The 17,617-nt window shown below is 39.2% G+C and overlaps 1 protein-coding gene across 3 annotated transcripts in view; it reads left to right on the forward strand.

Moving 5' to 3' along the window:
* The window catches only part of STK39 (serine/threonine kinase 39), a 420,086-nt gene that overhangs the window by 383,861 nt on the left and 18,608 nt on the right, over window positions 1-17,617 (forward strand). The window contains exon 19 of one of the 3 annotated variants that reach the window (XM_064287035.1): window positions 233-281. The exons of the other annotated variants lie outside the window; for them this stretch is intronic. Within the exon in view, the coding sequence (XP_064143105.1) occupies window positions 233-266 (34 nt within the window). The 3' untranslated portion in view covers window positions 267-281. Of the gene's footprint in view, window positions 1-232; window positions 282-17,617 lie in introns of those variants that run through there. 3 annotated transcript variants of the gene reach the window in all.

Genomic DNA, 17,617 nt, shown 5'->3' on the forward strand with positions numbered 1-17,617 from the left:
AGCAGCTGTAGCTCTTAACCACTACGCCACCAGGGTTTCCAGTATAATCATAAGGGCCCCTAAAAGTGGAGGGTAGAGACAGAAGATGGGTCAGAGTGATGGCACATGAGAAGGACTAAACCCATAGTTGCTGACTTTGGAGATGAACTAAGGGAGCTACGAGTCAAGGAATGTTGGTGGCCTCTAGAAACTGGAAAAGGCAATGAAATTCATTTTCCCTTATATCCTCCAGAAAAAACCCAGCACTGCAGATGCCTGGATTTTAGCTCAGTGAGACCTGTGTCAGACTTCTGACCTACAGAACTGTAAGGTAATAAATTTGTGTTGTTTTAAGCTGCTAAAATTCTTCGAATTTTGTTATAACATTAATAGGAAATTGATACACTAGCTGCAGAATAGTCTGAGGAGCTGACTGGGAATAAGATAAACTCTAACAAGTCTTTCTAGAAACCTGCTAAGTGTTTATTCATTTTATGAATTAAATTGGAGTAAAATGGAAAAAAAAAACCCTCTGTGGGTATTGGCACATTACCATCTATCTTTTAATGTAGAAGAGAAGACTGAAACTAGAGTGATTCTCTTCCTTTGACTGTAACATATTTTTCTCTTTTCCTAATTGTGTGATTCCTTTCCCCTCCTGCTTGAAAAAGTAATAATACATTCTGTCATCACCTAATCAGAAAACAGAAAATACAAAGGAACGAGACTCAGTCTTGAAATTAAAAAATAAATAAATCAGGATATGGCTAGGTATGGATCTTTTTACACAAATTTAGCTACTGCTGTGGTTTTTGCTTTGTATCAGGTGCAATGTGTAACTCCCAAAATGACCGTATGAAATAGAAATTATTATTATCCCCATTTCAGGTGCTAACCTTAAAGGTCAGCAGTTTGAAATCACCAGCCGTTCCTTGGAAACCCTAAGGGGACAGTTCAGCTCAGTCCTACAGTGCTGCTTTGAGTCAGAATCGACTCAACAGCAACGGGTTTGGTTTGGTTTTAAACTCAAAGTTTAGAAAAGTTGGCAATTTTTTCCAAGGTAATCAGTTTTGAATCCCTGTCTGTTGACTCAAGGTTCCTGATTCTCAACCACCAAGGTTTGTTGCTCTCATTGCTTTGCTTCATTCCCACTGGGGTGTTCTTTAGGTTCACTGCCCATCCTTCACATGTTAGTTCCATGGTCTCTGGTTTTTCTCTAATAGCATTTGTTATCCATAGACTTCACCATGTTATCCTTTTTCCTCACATTCTGATTTTTAAATGTGTGATTCCATTTTTCGAATATCACTTCTGCTCTTTATACTTTCAGTGTAGATTTTAATATACCATTTTACTTATAGGAGCCCTGATGACTCAACAGTTAAGTGCTGGGCTGCTAACCAAAAGGTTGGTGGTTTGAATCTACCAGTGGCTCCATGGGAGAAAGACCTGGCGATCTGCTCACATAAGTATTACAGCCAAGGAAACTCTGTGAGGCAGTTCTACTCTGTTACATGGGGTTGCTGTGAGTAGAAATGGATTCAAAGGCACCTAAAAAAAAATTATACTTATAGTTTTCTTGTATTTTTAAAAATTTAGCCTTATTAAAATTTTACTATGGCCCTTTTCAATAATTCTCTATGTGAGCTTGTTGTCTTTTTCACCTCTTGATTTATAAATACACGCAGGAAAAACAAAGCAAATGATTTCTAATTTCTTCTTCCGTTTGATAGATTCTCTTCCCCCAGCAAATCCATGACACTTACTTTTTCACTTCTCTTGGGTTTTACATCCCACAAAAAATATCTATATTGGTATGAAATGTTTAGAACTAAGGGTTCCTTTACCTCCAGCTGGAGATGAGGGATATCTTCCTGGCAGATCTTGACCTGGAGGATCTATCCATTTCTGATTCCAACAAACATGACCTAGTGCAGCTATCTCAGACTGAGGAAGTATCGTCTACTGGTTCCTGCTCTTGTGATTCAGTGGAGAGTAATTAATCCATTCACATTAGAATTTGGCTGAAATTTTTCTCTAGTCAAAAGCAGGGCATGAAAAATACCATCTGCACAGTGCATTGATTCCTGGAGCTTCCTGTCAACATCCCTTCTTGAAGACAACTTCACATGTTATAGCACCATCCACTTTCACCGTTGCCTTGTTGCACTACAGGGCATCTCTAAGTATGTGGAAAAAGAAGTATCGATGGGAGGAGAGTTCTATAAATGTGTGTGTATGTGTGTGGTACATGCTGTACTCTCTGTTTTTCCTGGGACTTACATGTTTGAGGTAAGGGTCCACATAGAACAATGGGAGCAGATAGAAGTCAGTCTCTTTCTCTTCCTTTCTATCTATCCATCCATCCATCCTTCCTTCCATCCATCCATCTACCCACCCATCTAGCCAGCCAGCCAGCCAGTCATCCATCCATCGATCTGTCCACATATCTATCTGTCTTAGTTATCTAGTGCTGCTATAACAGAACTACCACAAGTGGACGGGTTTAACAAACAGAAATTTATTCTCTCACAAATTAGGAGGCTAGAAATCTGAATTCAGGGCACCAACTCCTGGGGAAGTCTTTCTCTCTCTTGGTCAGTTCTGAGAGAATGTCCTTGTCATCAATATTCCCCTGATTTAGGAGTTTCTCAGCATAGGAACTATGGGTCCAAAGGTTGTGCTCTGCTCCTGGTGCTTCTTTCTTGGTGGCATGAGGTCTCTATGTCTCTCCTGGCTTCTTTCTTCTTTTATCTCTTGTGAGATAAAAGGTGACGCAAGCCACTCTCCAGAGAAACTCCCCTTACATTGCATCAGGGCTGTGGCCTGAGTAAGGGTGTTGCGTCCCACCCTAATCCTCTTTAATATAACCTAATCTTACCGCAGTAACCACAGGCAGAGGTTAGGATTTACAATATGTAGGAAAATTACATCAGAATACAAAATGGTAGGCAACCACACAATACTGAGAATCATGGCCTAGCCAAGTTGACACACATTTGAGGGGTGCACAATTCAATCCACAACTCTAACTACCTAACTGTCTGTCTGTCTATCGACCTCCTGTATGACCCTGCTGTTCTGTTTCGCATGATGAAGCATTTGCTTGCCACTGTTATTTTCCCACCTGTTCTCATCTGGGCTTTGTCTAGTAGATATTCCTTTCCGAGTCTGTCGAACTGTTGATGACACTTCTAATTTCCGGTGCGGTCTTGACTTTGTAACTGATTATAGCTTTTCATTGTTACTGTAATTAGAAAGTTGAGAAGGATGAATTGGTACCACTGCCATAACCCAGCAGTCAGCACTGCAAGGATCTTATTGTTGAGTACTTGCCTCTTGTTTTCTGCCTCAGGTGGAACCGTCATATCTGCATACTACTTTTCCATCCCTAGCTACTTTCTCTATTTTCCTTTACTTTCACATTTTTTATTCCTTCTGGAGCCCATCTAGTCTGCATGCTCCCATGGCACCAAGGACTTCCTGTGTTCAGCTGGGCAACTGTCTCTGTTATCACTTGTCATCATTCATTGTGGACCTGGTGGTATGTCTCCCATTTGGAACCTTGAGTGGTTTGCTTATATGTGGCTCCCTTTCACCCTAAAGGGTAGCTATGATGTTCTTTTCTCTGCTGAGCTCCTTTCTTCATATACAACATGATTTTCCTGACCGTAGGTTATACTCAGGTAGTTAACCTTGTCTTCCTTTGCCACAGTTCTCTTTCATGCTCAAATCAATAAAAACAACTCCTAAACTGCCTGCTACTTTTCCTAAAACTGTTCATATGTCACAAGGCATAAAATTATTGATCCTTAGGGTTGAAAAGGATCTTAAAATAACTTAGTTATATATAATTACATGAGAATAACCTGATACACTATTAAATAAAGTCATGATATGAAAATATATATACAATATGATCTTGTGAATATGTGTGTATGTGTGTGTGTGTGTGTGTGAAGGGTATTCACCACCTTATTAACAGAGTAGTCTCTGGGTGGTAGAATTATTGATGCTTTTTATCTTCTTTCCTATACCTTTCCACATTTTTCAGATTTTTCTATCATGAGAAATACTAGATGATAGATGACAATGGAGAACTGCCGTTTAAAATTTTGAGAGGTAAAATTTTCAGCCTAGAATTCTGAATCAGTCCAATTACTTATCAATAAATTTTTTTTTTTTTAGTAGGCTAAAATAAAGACATGTTTAGACATGAAACTACTGAAAAATTTAGCCCCAGCTTGCCATTTTTAGGAAGCTCGGTGAAGATAACCCATTGCAAAACAAAGGGATTAGTGAAGAAAGCAGAAGACACTGGACCTAGGAAACAAAAAACCCAAACCAAGAAAGTATTTGCAGAAATTCTAGGCTAACAGATGTGCAATAGGCATAAAGAGCAACGGCTTTAGGAAGCTGCAGGGGCTGAGAGAGAGAGCACTGTTTTCCCCCCTTTGGGAGAAATTAGAAGGAACCAGCTCAGATATGTCCCTCAATGTCATTTTTGACAGACGTATTCTTTCCTTCAGCACCTGTTAAGTACCTATTATGTGCTGTTGCTGTGCTAAGTTCTGGGGACACAATAGTGAACAACAATGACAAAAAATTCCTTTTCATGGAGAATAAGAAGATAGTGGCTATTATCTCTTTTAGTTTTCCCCAGTGCTCCATTTGATAAAAGAGGCATTCTCCCTGTTTAATAAATGAGGAAGTCAAGTTCAGAAGGTCTGCATAACTTGCACAAGGTTGCTACTTAGCAAGTGCCAGGGCTGGGATTTAAACACAGACTTAAAGCTCAGGCTTTCTTTGCTCTGCTCAAAGTAAATTCTTCTTGGGGGAAAAAAGTGTTTGCTAAGAAATTTGCTTTCTTAGAATTGTATACTTAGCAAAAATGATGTGGAAAATAATTTTGAGAACTCTCCTGGATGGCCATTTTGCGGATGATGTTTCTGGCTAAATTTCCACCTGACTGTCTGTGACAATACACCCCTGTGCAGATGGACGCTCAGCAGACAATGCGGCAATCCCCTGCCTGAATTTGTGCTGCACAGCCCGAAATGTGTGCTCAGCATAACAGCAAATTGAAAATAAACTTGTAAACCATTGTCAGTGATGTAGCTCAAAGACTTTATGTGCGGAAGTGTCTTTAAAGCTGTTTTTCATTATAGTGTGCCCTTTTTCAATGGGCAGAATTCATTTTCTCCTCTTTAAGTGCACTCAGTGAGGGGAACGCAGGCCTTAAAAGGAAGATATAGATCTGATTTCCTGGTGCTGTATGTGAAATGCATCCCATTCTTCCAACCTGGGAATCATTCTCTGCCTTACTCTCTTCTCTCTGCTCATCCCCCGAAAAATCCTTCCCCAGGAGCCTCTCACTCTCAGACAACCTTCCCCAGGGAACTCAAACTCCCTTATGCAGCCAGGAGATATTTGCTGAGTGGGGTCAGGCATCTGCTCAGTCTACAGCTTCCCTGATGTTAGGTTTGATAAATAATCCAGCCTAGGCTTGAGTAGCGTTATGGCTATGGGCTTCCACTGAAACCTGGACTAACCAACTCATGGCCTCCCCATGTGTGTCAGAGTAAAACCCTGCTCCATAGAGTTTTCAATGGCAGATCACCAGGTCTTTCTTCCAAGGAGCCTCTGGGAGGAATCAAATCACTAACCTTTTGTTTAGTAGCAGAGCGCTTAAACATTTGTGCCTCACCAGGACCACTTGGGTCTAATCCCAGCTCCATCTCTAACTAGCTCTGTGACCTTGGACAAGTGAGTTCATTCCTCTGTGCCTTGGTTTTCTTCACCTATAAAGAAGGAATGATAATAATAGCCCTTTCTTCGTAAAATTTTAATGGGAACTAAGTGAAGTAATAGATGTAAAGCACTATAACAGTGCCTGGGAATGAGTATGAGTGATTTTGGGGTTTTAAGATACAGTTTCCTCACCAACACTCTTTTCACCATGCCTTCCTAGCCTAAAAATAATTTGCCCCAGGATTTCAAGCAGAAGATTCGTATAAGCAGGGACAATCTGTCTACATGCAGTTGACTCTGAATTTGAAAAGCTGTCAGTTTTTCTTTCCAATCTCTTCTCCCAGATCAGACACTGTATCCCACTAGAAAAAGCAGTCTACTCAGATGTATTACATCTGATACGTTCCCTCTCTTTGTGTTAAACCTGTAGACACTGATACCCTTTTTCTTGTAGGAAAGTGAGCACCATTTTCTTTCTACAGCTGTTCTTCCCCCAGCTCCTAGCTGCTTTATTACAGTATCCGCTAACTAGGGAAATGTGTTTCAAGAATTCTTATGAGAATTTAATTGGCAACTTTCTCAAATTTTTATATTATTAAGGAGTTTGTAATAGCCAAACCAGATTTCAGAAAGGAAAATACTTCCTCTCAACCCAGAAAATATAACTAGTATTCTTCATTAGCTATATTGTCTACTGTGTCCTCGTTTTGAACACAAAAGCTCGTTTACCCATTTGCCAAACCTCCTCCATGTGCTTCCAGACTAAGCCCAAGTCCCCTGTGGACCTCTAATGAGGAATTAAGAAGACAAACCTGTGCCCAGCCTGCTGCTAACCTTCAAAGACTCCGAACGCCAAGGCCAACAAAATCTGAGATGGAAAAGAAAGCCTACCCTTTCTTTAAAAATTGAGGCTTCTTTAGGCTCTATCCCAGACGTCTCTCTGTCTCCCTCCATTTCTCTCTCCTCTCTTCCCTTCTCCTCACTTCACACACTCCCAAGAAACGCATTCACGTCTATGGCTCCAAAAACCAGCTCCAAATTTGTAGTTACCTGTGAGAGGAGGAGACTCCACCTTCTCCTTAACTCCTCTCCAAGGAAGAGGAACGTCCATCTGATGATTGATCCCCTTTCAAAAATTTCAGAATCAGTGCATATTGATGTCGTTGTTGATTTTTCCTGGACTTTCTTCCTTCTCTTCAAGAAGGTTGATGTGATTAAAGGGCGAGTCTGCTTTGTATTTCTTTCTCTCTTTCTTAATTTCTCTTTCCCTCTTGTCTTTCTCTTTCTCCCACGTAGCAGCTGAGTTACGCTGTAGTTGGAGTCTTGTCTGGTTAAGCAACAGGACATGGAAACAAATGTACTTTTTACTGCTGTTTCTCTCTGCCGCTGGATATAGTGGATGTTTTCTAGCTGTATTTTGCATAAAGCAAAGTGAGATTTGCTAGTTTAGAAAAACAAGGTTGCAGCGGGCCTCTGTTGTTTTCTATCTCCTAGTACCCATTCACCCTTTTGCTGGAAAGTTATTGAGTTTATCTCCAGAAACTACCTTCTTCCCTACCCTAATTCATGTTCTTTGGGTGGAGCACCCCTCCCATGGAGCATGTGACTCAGGTCTGGCCAATCAGAGCATTGCATTGTGCTGGCCACAGGGCTTATTTCTGGGATCAGAAGCCAATGAGAATTTTTCTGAGGTGATTAGGCAAATATTCTTTTTCATTCTTGTGAACTGTAAGAATGTGATGCTGGAATGCTTAGGTTGAATTAGTAAGTGTTTACCCTTCAGCTATTTTCCAAAAATGTTTATATGAAATTGTACTGTTTTTCCCTTGACTATTTGATGGAATTCATCAGTAAACCTATCTGGACCTGAGTTTTCCTTGTGAGAAGATTTTAAATTATTAATTAAACTTCCTTACTTGTTACCGGCCTATTCAGAATGCATATTTCTTTTTGAGTCAGTTTTGCTAATTTGCACCTTTTTGGGAATTTCTCCATCTCATCTAAATGAAATGTTCGGTTTGTTGGCATAGATTTTTTCATAGTATTCCCTTATAATCATTTTAATTTCTCACATTTTGGTACTGGTCCCCTCTTTTATCCTTGAACTTAGTAATTTGTGTCTTCTCCCTTTTTATTTTCATTAGTATAATTAAAGATTTACTAATTTCGTCGATCTTTTCAAAGAACCAATATTTGGTTTCATTGATTTTTCCTATTATTTTTCTTTTCCTTATTTTATTGATTTCCATTTTGGTCTGTATTATTTCCGTTTTCCTGCTTGCTATGGTTTAGGTTTTTGTTTGTTTTATTTTTATAAGTTTAGATTATTAATTTTAGAACTTCCTAGTCCCTGGATGATGCAAATGATTCGTGCGCTCAGCTGTTAATCAAAAGATTGAAGGTTTGCGTTCACCCAGAGGTGCCTTGAAAGAAAGACCTAGAGTTTTCAATGATGGCTGATTTTTTGGAAGTAGATTTCCATACTGTGCTGTAATTATTGCTTTATATAACCTTATATCTTTTAAGGTAATTAAGAGAAAAGAAGAAAAAACATTTTGGACAGTCTTTCAGTAGTCTTAATTTCTCCCTATCGAATCTCCTTAACACCCAGTGTCATTTTCAGTCATTCAGGGCTTTTTAAAATATTTCTTGTAAGGAAGGACTGTTAGCAACACATTTCTGTCTTTCTTTATTCAGAAATGCCTTTATTTCATCTTCGCTTGTGAAGGAAAGTATTCCTGAATATAGAATTCTTGGCTGACAGTTTTTTGTTTTTAAAGAATTTTAAATATGTTATTCCGTTGGATATGTTTTCTGATGTCCATTGTTTCAGATGAAAAGTCAGCCATTAATCATACTGTCGTTCCAGGTATGTAATGAATTATTTTTCTCCTGCTCCTTTTAAGAGGTTCTTTTTTTGCCTTTGTCTTTCAACAGTTTGTGATATGTCTAAGTGTGGATCTGTTTATATTTACCCTATTTGGGATGTTTTAAACTTGCTGGGTCTGGAGATTAATGTTTTTAATCAAATTTGGGAAGTTGGGGGCAATAGCTTTTAAAATGTTTTCTGCCCCTCTCCCCCCTTTTCTTCTCCTCTCTTCCCAGGATTCCCATTTATGTATGCTAGTTTGATTGATGTCCCACCTGTTTCTGTGGCTGTGTTCACTTTTCCTTGATCTTTCTCTGTGTTCTTTAGATTGAGTAACTTCAATTGATCTATCTTGAAGTTTACTGTTTTTTCCTCTGCTATCTCAAGGCTGCTGTTGAGCCAATCTATTGAAGATTTCATTTGGATTTTTGTAGCTCTCAACTCTAGGATTTTGATTTTTAGCTTCTATTTATTTATTGAGATTTCCTACTCATTAAGCCGTCATCACCGTATTTTCCTTTAACTCTTTAAATGTGGTTTAAAAAGTTTCTTTGTATGTATTCATAATAGCTGCTTTGAGATCTTTCTACTAAATCCAGCACCTGACCCTACTGAGAGTCAATTGATATTGATTGCTTTTTTTTTTCCCCTTGAGTGTGGGTAATACTTGACTGTTTCTTTTATATCTCATGATTACTGTCTCTGAAAAAAGGACATTATAGACAATATTTCATAACAACTCTGGAAAATGATTTTTTTTTTTCCCTGATAGGTGTTGGTGGTGATTTTTTTGTTGGCTTGGATGATTAGTACCTTGAATTAATCTGTGGAATCTCCCTTTCCTATGTTGTATGACTGCTTATATCTCTGCTCAGTTTATTTTTATTCATAGGTATTTTTTGTTCATATACATATAACTTCATAGTCAGCTAATAAGCTGTTAGAAGATCGTACTCATACACTTCGATCCCATAATTACTTTCCCTCTGCTGAATCTGCTGATGTGTCTTTGAGTGTACTGGGAAGTGCTTTCAAATTTCAGGTGGTTGTCAAGTCTTCTCAACTTTTGCTCTTTTCTAGGCCCTCTTTGGTCTTTCCTATGAGTACATACGTTCTTCCAGTCAGCCAGGGATGTGTGGAGAGCTTATCGATCTCCTCTATGGCTCCCTCATTTCCAGGATGTCTCTGTTAAATTTTTGGCTCATCTGTTCACGCTGTTCTCTTCAACTGTAACTGAAACCTCTATTTAGAAGAACTGCTCTTTCTCTGATCACTTCCTACCAACACTGCTACTTTTACTGACAGCATATCAGTATGGGTTTTCACTTTCTAAGTCTGCAGTCTAAGTCCACCAGGTGCTCCTTGGAAACTATATGGGACAGTTGTACTCTGTTCTGCAGGGTTGCTATGAGTCGGAACCAACTCAACGGCAATGGGTTTAATCCAAATCAACTTGAACTTATATGTGGAAGCTCAAGTTGAAAGTCCATGGAGCCAAAGTACAGCCTTGAGTATATCCCACCTGAATTTAGAGACCACCTCAAGAATAGATTTGATGCATTGAACACTAATGACTGAAGATCAGATGAGTTGTGGAATGACATCAAGGACATCATATGTGAAGAAAGCAAGAGGTCATTAAAAAGTTTGGAGAGAGAGAAAATACCTAAATGGATGTCAGAAGAGACTCTGAAACTTGCTCTTGAATGTTGAGTAGCTAAAGCAAAAGGAAAAAATGGTGAAGTAAAAGAGTTGAACAGAAGATTTCAAAGGGAGGCTTGAGAAGACAAAGTAAAGTATTATGATGACATGTGCAAAGATCTGGAGATAGAAAACCAAAAGGGAAGAACACACTCAGCATTTCTCAAGCTGAAAGAACTCAAGAAAAAATTCAGGCCTTGAGTTGCAACACTGAAGGATTCTACAGGGAAAATATTAAATGACACTGGCAGCATCAAAAGAAGAGGAGAGAAGCAATACACAGAGTCACTATATCAAAAGGAACTGGTCAACATTCAACCTTTTCAGGAGGTATCATATGGTCAGGAACTGATGGTACTGAAGTAGTAAGTCCAAGCTGCACTGAAGGCACTGGTGAAAAACAAGCCTCCAGGAATTGATGGAATGCCAATAGAGATACTTCAACAAATGGATGCAGCACTGGAAGTGCTCACTTGTCTATGTTAAGAAATTTGGAAGACAGCTACCTGACCAACTGACTGGAAGAGATTCATATTTATGCCTATTCCTAAGAAAGGTGATCTAATCAAACAATAGCATTAATATCACATGCAAGCAAAATTTTGCTGAAAATCATTCAAAAGTGGCTGCAGCAGTATATCGACAGGGAACTGCCAGAAATTCAAGCCGGATTTAGAAGAGGATGTGGAACAAGGGATATCATTGCTGATGTCAGATGGATCCTGGCTGAAAGCAAAGAATGCCAGAACGATGTTTACCTGTGTTTTATTGACTATGCCAAGGCATTTGACTGTGTGGATCATAACAAATTATGGATAACATTGTGGAGAATGGGAATTTTGGAACACTTAATTGTGCTCATGAGGAACGTCTACATGGATCAAGAGGCAGTGTTTTGAATAGAACAAGAGGATACTGCATGGTTTAAAGTCAGGAAAAGCGTGCATTAGGCTTATATCCTTTCACCACATCTATTGAATCTATGTGCTGAGCAAATAACCTGAGAAGCTGGACTATATGAAGAAGAACTGGGCATCAGGATTGGAGGAAGACTCATTAACAACCTGCGTTATGCAGATAACACTACCTTGCTTGCTGAAAGTGAAGAGGACTTGAAGCAGTTACTGATGAAGATCAAAAGCCATAGCCTTCAGTATGGATTGCGCCTCAACTTAAAGCAAACAAAAATCCTCACAACTGGACCAATAAGCAACACCACGATAAATGGAGAAAAGATTGGGGTTTTCAAGGACTTCATTTTACTTGGATCCACAATCAACACCCATGGAAGTGGCAGTCAAGAAATCAAAAGAGGCTTTGCATTGGGCAAATCTTCTGCAAAAGACCTCTTTAAAATGCTGAAAAACAAAGACGTCACCTTGAGGACTAAGGTGCGTGTGACCCAAACCATGGTGTTTTAAATCGCCTCATATACATGCAAAAGCTGGACAATGATTAAGGAAAACTGAAAAAGAATTGATGCCTTTGTGGTGTTGGCAAAGAATACTGAATATATCACGGGCTGCCAAAAGAATAAACAAACCTGTTTTGGAAGAGGCAAAACCAGAATGCTGCTTTGAAGCAAGGACAGCAAGAGTACGTCTTACATACTTTGGACATATTGTCAGGAGGGATCAGTCCCTAGAGAAGGACATCATTTTTGGTAATGTAGAGGGTCAGAGAAAAAGAGGAAAAGGTGGATTGACACAGTGACTGCAACAATGGGCTCAAGCATAGCAATGATTGTGAGGATGGAGCAGGACCGGGCAGCGTTTCGTTCTGTTGCGCATAGGGTCGCTATGAGTCGGAACTGACTTGAGGGCACCTAACAACATCAACAACAATCCAAATCAAGTCAGCCCCTGTCAGCCATGAAGCTCTTTGTTTTTATGGCTAGCATCACCCTTGGAAAATTAAGACACTGATTGAGCTGGGGGATGAAAGGGGGGAATGGGAGAAGCCCCAGGCAAGAAAGCCACAGACTCTCACTGTCTCACTACATAGAGTTCTAGCAGCTTTTTATGAATAAACATTTCTTAATTTGATGTTTGCCTTTGGTCACTTTTCAGAGTTCTGAAATGGCTGTTCATGAAAATTTTGTCCAGTTTTATAGTTGTTTCTTAATGAAAGGATTTGTAAACCTCATCACCACACTATAGCCACTGGTTAGGTATTTTGAACTGCTAAATTTATATCAACTTATGTATATATTTATATATTTTTCAACCATTTTCCAATCAATAGGAAATACCTGTTGGTCAAAACAATTTGATTGTATAAAGGCTTGAAAAGTTTGGTTACTCTCTGCAATCCACCTATCACAAAACTCATCAGACTAAATTGAAAATTGCCTATTTAATTATTCTTAACATTCACTAAACTGTAAGCTCCACTGGGTAGGACCTAGGTCCTTTTTGCTCCTCTGCTATATTCCTAGGGCCTAGCACCGTCTGAAACTTTATGAGGGTCTTAGACTTATTTATGAATATTTGATAAGTGGATGATTAAATTTCCCCTACCATGTTCCTCCTCTTATGTAGGTAAGACTGTGTTGAGGTAATAGTCAAGAGTCTAGGAAATGTAGAAGGCATTTTAACTGGAAATCTACCTCTAAATAATTAGCCACCAGGGAGTCTTCTTTGTTTAGGAAAGCATTGCCTTGCTTTCAAAATAAATGAGCATTTTTAGCCATTAGTATTTTATTTGGTGAACCTTCAAGTTGCTTTTGAAAACACTGAGTATGTAGTTATAGTTTTAGGAAGGTGGTGTGATGGACTAAAAAAACCAGGGCTTCAAACTGGTTCTGCCTGGTTCAGTCATGGCAGAAGAAGAGTCACCAGAGCAGATACAAATAATTCTAAAGTTATGGTGAACTGGGAAGATAGCCAGAACAGGAAAAATTAGTTGTCAAAGCCCTACTAGAAACAATCTCCCTCTCAGGGAACAAGTTCGGTGTACACGTTACATAGCAACCAAATCTCTTGCCCTTGAGTTTTGAGCACAGTCTTAAGCAGCACTGCCCCACTCAAAGGCAGTGGTGTCCCACTAAAAGTGGCAGCTGACCAAGCTACTTTGAATGTGTGTCGCTCTGCCTGTAATCCAGTCTCACGTATCAGGCTCCTGAAGGGGCTCACTACGCTTCTTCTGAATCTCACATTCTAGAGCTTCTTTCCCAATCTGGGTCCCATGCCAAATCTGCCACATTGTAAAACTTTGGGTCTATTCCTCTTTCACTTCATGGCCATGACTGAACTGGTTCAAACCTGTTTGAAGCCCTGGGAAAAGCAGGGGTGAAGATTTTGATCCTGTCTTTCTCACTAACTGGTTGAATATCATCCTCTCCAGGCCTTCGTTTTCTCATTTTAAATTCAGAAAATTGAACTATTTTATTGCCTTTCAAACCTGGCTAAACAGGAGAATCACTTATGAATATCATCTTGTCCAGCCCTATTGAGTTAGATCCCAGGGCTGGGGTGCGGTAATCTGTATTTTTAAAAAGCACCAAAGGTGAGTTTTTTGTAGTCAGCAGGCACTGACAAATGGATAGTGTGTTTGAGAGTCTCTGAACTAGATGATCTCAAAGTCTCCTTTAATTGGTAAACTTATTCTTTTCAGTACATTTCAACAAAAGAGAATCTCTTTTTGCACTACACACTTAGGTTCACCCCGCACATCTGTGTGGGGAGGGCAATTCTTTGGAGGTGTAGCTTATCAGGCAAAAGAAAAGACAGCTTCCAGCACTTTTTTTTTTTTTTTGTATTCATACAAAACTTAGGTTATGTGTGCCCTCCAGGGTGAAGAACATAATGAGAAATGGGAATTGGGTTAAGAAAATGTTCATTGCTTTTTTTGGCTGACTGATAGCTGATATAGGCAGAGTACTGCTAATTATCTAACATGCAAGGCTGGCAATGTGTTTTGATCACTTCATCCTTTCTGAGCCTATAAGTGAGTGTCTGCTACTTCCCCCCCTTCCCCAGCCTGAGTTTATCTTAAAATAATTTGAGAGAAACTTTGCATGCAAAAAGGGTGCTTGGGTACTTCAAACAGGACCCTTCTTAATCAGTTCCATGGTCTGTTTTCCTGGGAATGGAATAAAATAAACTTTGAGGAAAAGTATGGAATATAGCTGCCTAGATCAAGTAAATGTTCCTGACACAAATACAGGCATTTGATTCCTCTTTGTTAGAAATAAAGACCCATCTCAGCCCCTAGGACGGAAGCTTGGATGGAAGCGATGGTCTCAAGATGCTAATGTTCTCTGCGTTGCTAGAAGAGAATGCTTCCTCTAGATGCCAAAGGCCAATATTTGCTGAATTAGGCTCTCACCAAGCAAGCCTAGTGCATGGCAGAATGGTGGCTCCTAAAGTACCGGAGATGTGCTCTGTTCTCTTAGAAAAGCCATAGGCTGTGTTTTGCTATTCAAGGATCTTCAGTGAACTTGGTGCTATTGTTTGGCAGGTAGCAATTCCATTTTGAAGGCAGGGAAATAGTAAATAATTTTAATACACAATTTCCTAAATCTCTGATTCTCAGTCTCCTTGAAACTATAAAATACAGTGTTTGACATAAATATCTGATAGTAGTAGGTATTTTGATTGAATTATAATATGCACCCCAGCAGGAATATAATGTGGACATTAAAAATAATAGGCATGAAGAGTGAAACTGTGCATAAAATGTTTATGACTTTAAATAATAAAGATTGGATTCAAGATAGGGTGGAAAATATTGAAAATACGTAAAAATAGACATAGGAGAATTATTAGACAGAAACATGTAGAATAATAATAACTGCATTACAATGGTGATATTAAGGCTCATTTTTTTCTCAAACTTTCTGTGAGGTGGTTTAAAAAATTGAAATATCACTGTGGTTTAAAAAATGAAGATATCATTATGGCTAATTAAAAACAAATGCTAATTGAATGGAGATAATCTATTTGTCTGAATGGCTGTCTATACCTCCTTTTATTCCTTTTGCCCACACACTTCTTCAAAGTGTAACAGGGAGAGGGCCAGTGCTAGTGATATAGAGTGAAGAGACTTAGAGGTTTGAGTTGACTGCAGTCAGCATGAGTCTGACTGTCTCAAGCTGAGGTGATTTAAGGGTGGAGGAGTACTGACTACACTTAGACTATTGTACTAAGTTGGTGGTCATCTACTTTACAAAGGATATTGACCAATTGTATTGAGAAGAAGGAACCCTGAAATGTGAATGTTGAAAATGTTGCTACCCCTGCTCCCTCAGTGCCACACTTAATGGTTACCTAAACCTGTTCTACTTGAGTCTAATCTCCATTGCCACTACCTAGTCTGCTTTAAAACCCTTCAGAAACTCCCCAGTTTTTATGTCAGCCACCGCTATAGTCAACTCCAACACTATGTTCCAGCCAAATGAAATTCCATGGCACTTTCCATCTCTTATGTCTTTTCATGTTGTTCTCCCTGTCTGGTAGTCTGCCCTTTCCTCCATAAGTTTTTGCTCCTCTTACCTTATTTAGATTAGGAGTCACCTATTCTGCAGAGTTTACCACAAAAATTCCATACGGTAATTTGCTTTCTCCTCTACTCTTCCATCATATTCTTTTCATACCACTATTACACAAATAATCACGCTATATCATCAGGAGTACTTAAAACACTAAATTCCTCTCACCCCACACATTCAACTTATCCAAGAGAGGCTCCCTGTCTTATTAATAATCCTCGTATTCCCAGCACCTGGATCAGTTTTTTGAATGAAAAAATATTCCTTTATCTGTTACTATGTGAGTGAGTGAATGAATAATAAATTGTCAGCAATCATTCAGGGGCACTTCTGGGATGGTGAAATAAAGAACTCCATAAATCTGCTCCTCCATAAAAGTAAGGACAGCAGTCATAAAAACTGCCAAAATCAACTTTTTCAGAACTATGGAAACTAACTAAAGGCTTGCAAATATTGGAAGGGTATTTATTTTTAAAAGATGGCTGAATTTTGATAGGAACAATGAACCTTGTGACATTTTAACTTGCCCTACTCCCATTCTCCCTAACTCCACAGTAGTCTCAAAAATCAACATTCTCACAACTATGGAAGCTGTGGAAACCAGCAGTCTAGAAACTCTGCCTGGGTGGTAAACAGGTAAGCAGGTAATTACTATGAAGTGTGATCATTAGATTGAGAAATACAGAGTGTTTTGAGAGCAAATAAAAAGAATACAGCTTAGAGTGGAGTGGAGAGAGGATGTCAGGGAAGGCTGCCAGAAAGAATGTGGTCTAAACTCAGTACTAGAGATTGAGAAGCAGTTACCCAGGTGAAGAGGTGGAAGAACAGAAGAGGAAGGAGGAAGGAAGAAGGGTTCAAACCAAGAGGATAACATGTGAAAAGCCCAGAGAGAGGGCAGAAGAGAGAGAGAGAGAAAGAGAGACAGAGAGATTGAGAGAGAAAGAGAACCGTGCATTTGAAAAACTGAAAGTACTCATATTCAGTATGGCCAGAGCACAAAGTGACAGGGGTAAGAGAAGTGATGCTTGAGAGGAAAACAAGGGCTTGGCTCCAGAAAGGCCAGGTGAATCTTGTTAAGGCATTTTACCTTCATTCTGAAGACATAGAAAGTCATTGGATTAGGAGTAAATAATTTAATCAGATGTCTGGGTGTTAAAAAGGTCTTATGTGATAAGAGGAGGGCAGGGGCAGAATAACCAGTAAGCAAGGTATGCACAGGGTTACTTTTCCTTACTTTCTAATCTGTAGTGCACAGTTTCACCTGTTCTTCCATTACGCGTTACAGATTAGCAAGTAAGCACAAGTAAAACAGTATGTACCCTGCTTTTTGGGTAATCCATCCCTGGAGGAGGGTTACTGAAAAAAAGAGAAGACTAAAGGCCAACATGATAATCATGTAGAGGAAGTCCAGTGATCTGCCCCTAACGGGAATGGTTGGCCTTAGGAACAAATGAGTTCCATGTATCTAGAGTTAAATAAATAATAGGTGGATCAGCATTCATCTGGAGACGGAATTTGTCAGGTTAGGACATAAAAGATCCTTCTAACTGCTTAAATCTTGTGATTTATAATTTTTCTATTATCATTCTTAAAGAATGAAATAAAAAGACGATTAGAATGAAAGAACATTAACTTTGTTTTGAAAACTATTTGAGACTTTTGGACTCTCCCTTCAGATAACAGAAAATTAGTTTATCTATTCAATAAATGCTTACTGAGCACCTTTTATGTCCGACTCTGTGCTTAGTGCTGGATATACAGTGTGGACAGAATAGACAGGTCACTGACTTCTTGGAGATTTTGTTCCAAAGGAGAAGACAGACTTT

This window comes from Loxodonta africana, chromosome 6 (assembly GCF_030014295.1).
Source record: "Loxodonta africana isolate mLoxAfr1 chromosome 6, mLoxAfr1.hap2, whole genome shotgun sequence".
Lineage (NCBI taxonomy): Eukaryota > Metazoa > Chordata > Mammalia > Proboscidea > Elephantidae > Loxodonta > Loxodonta africana.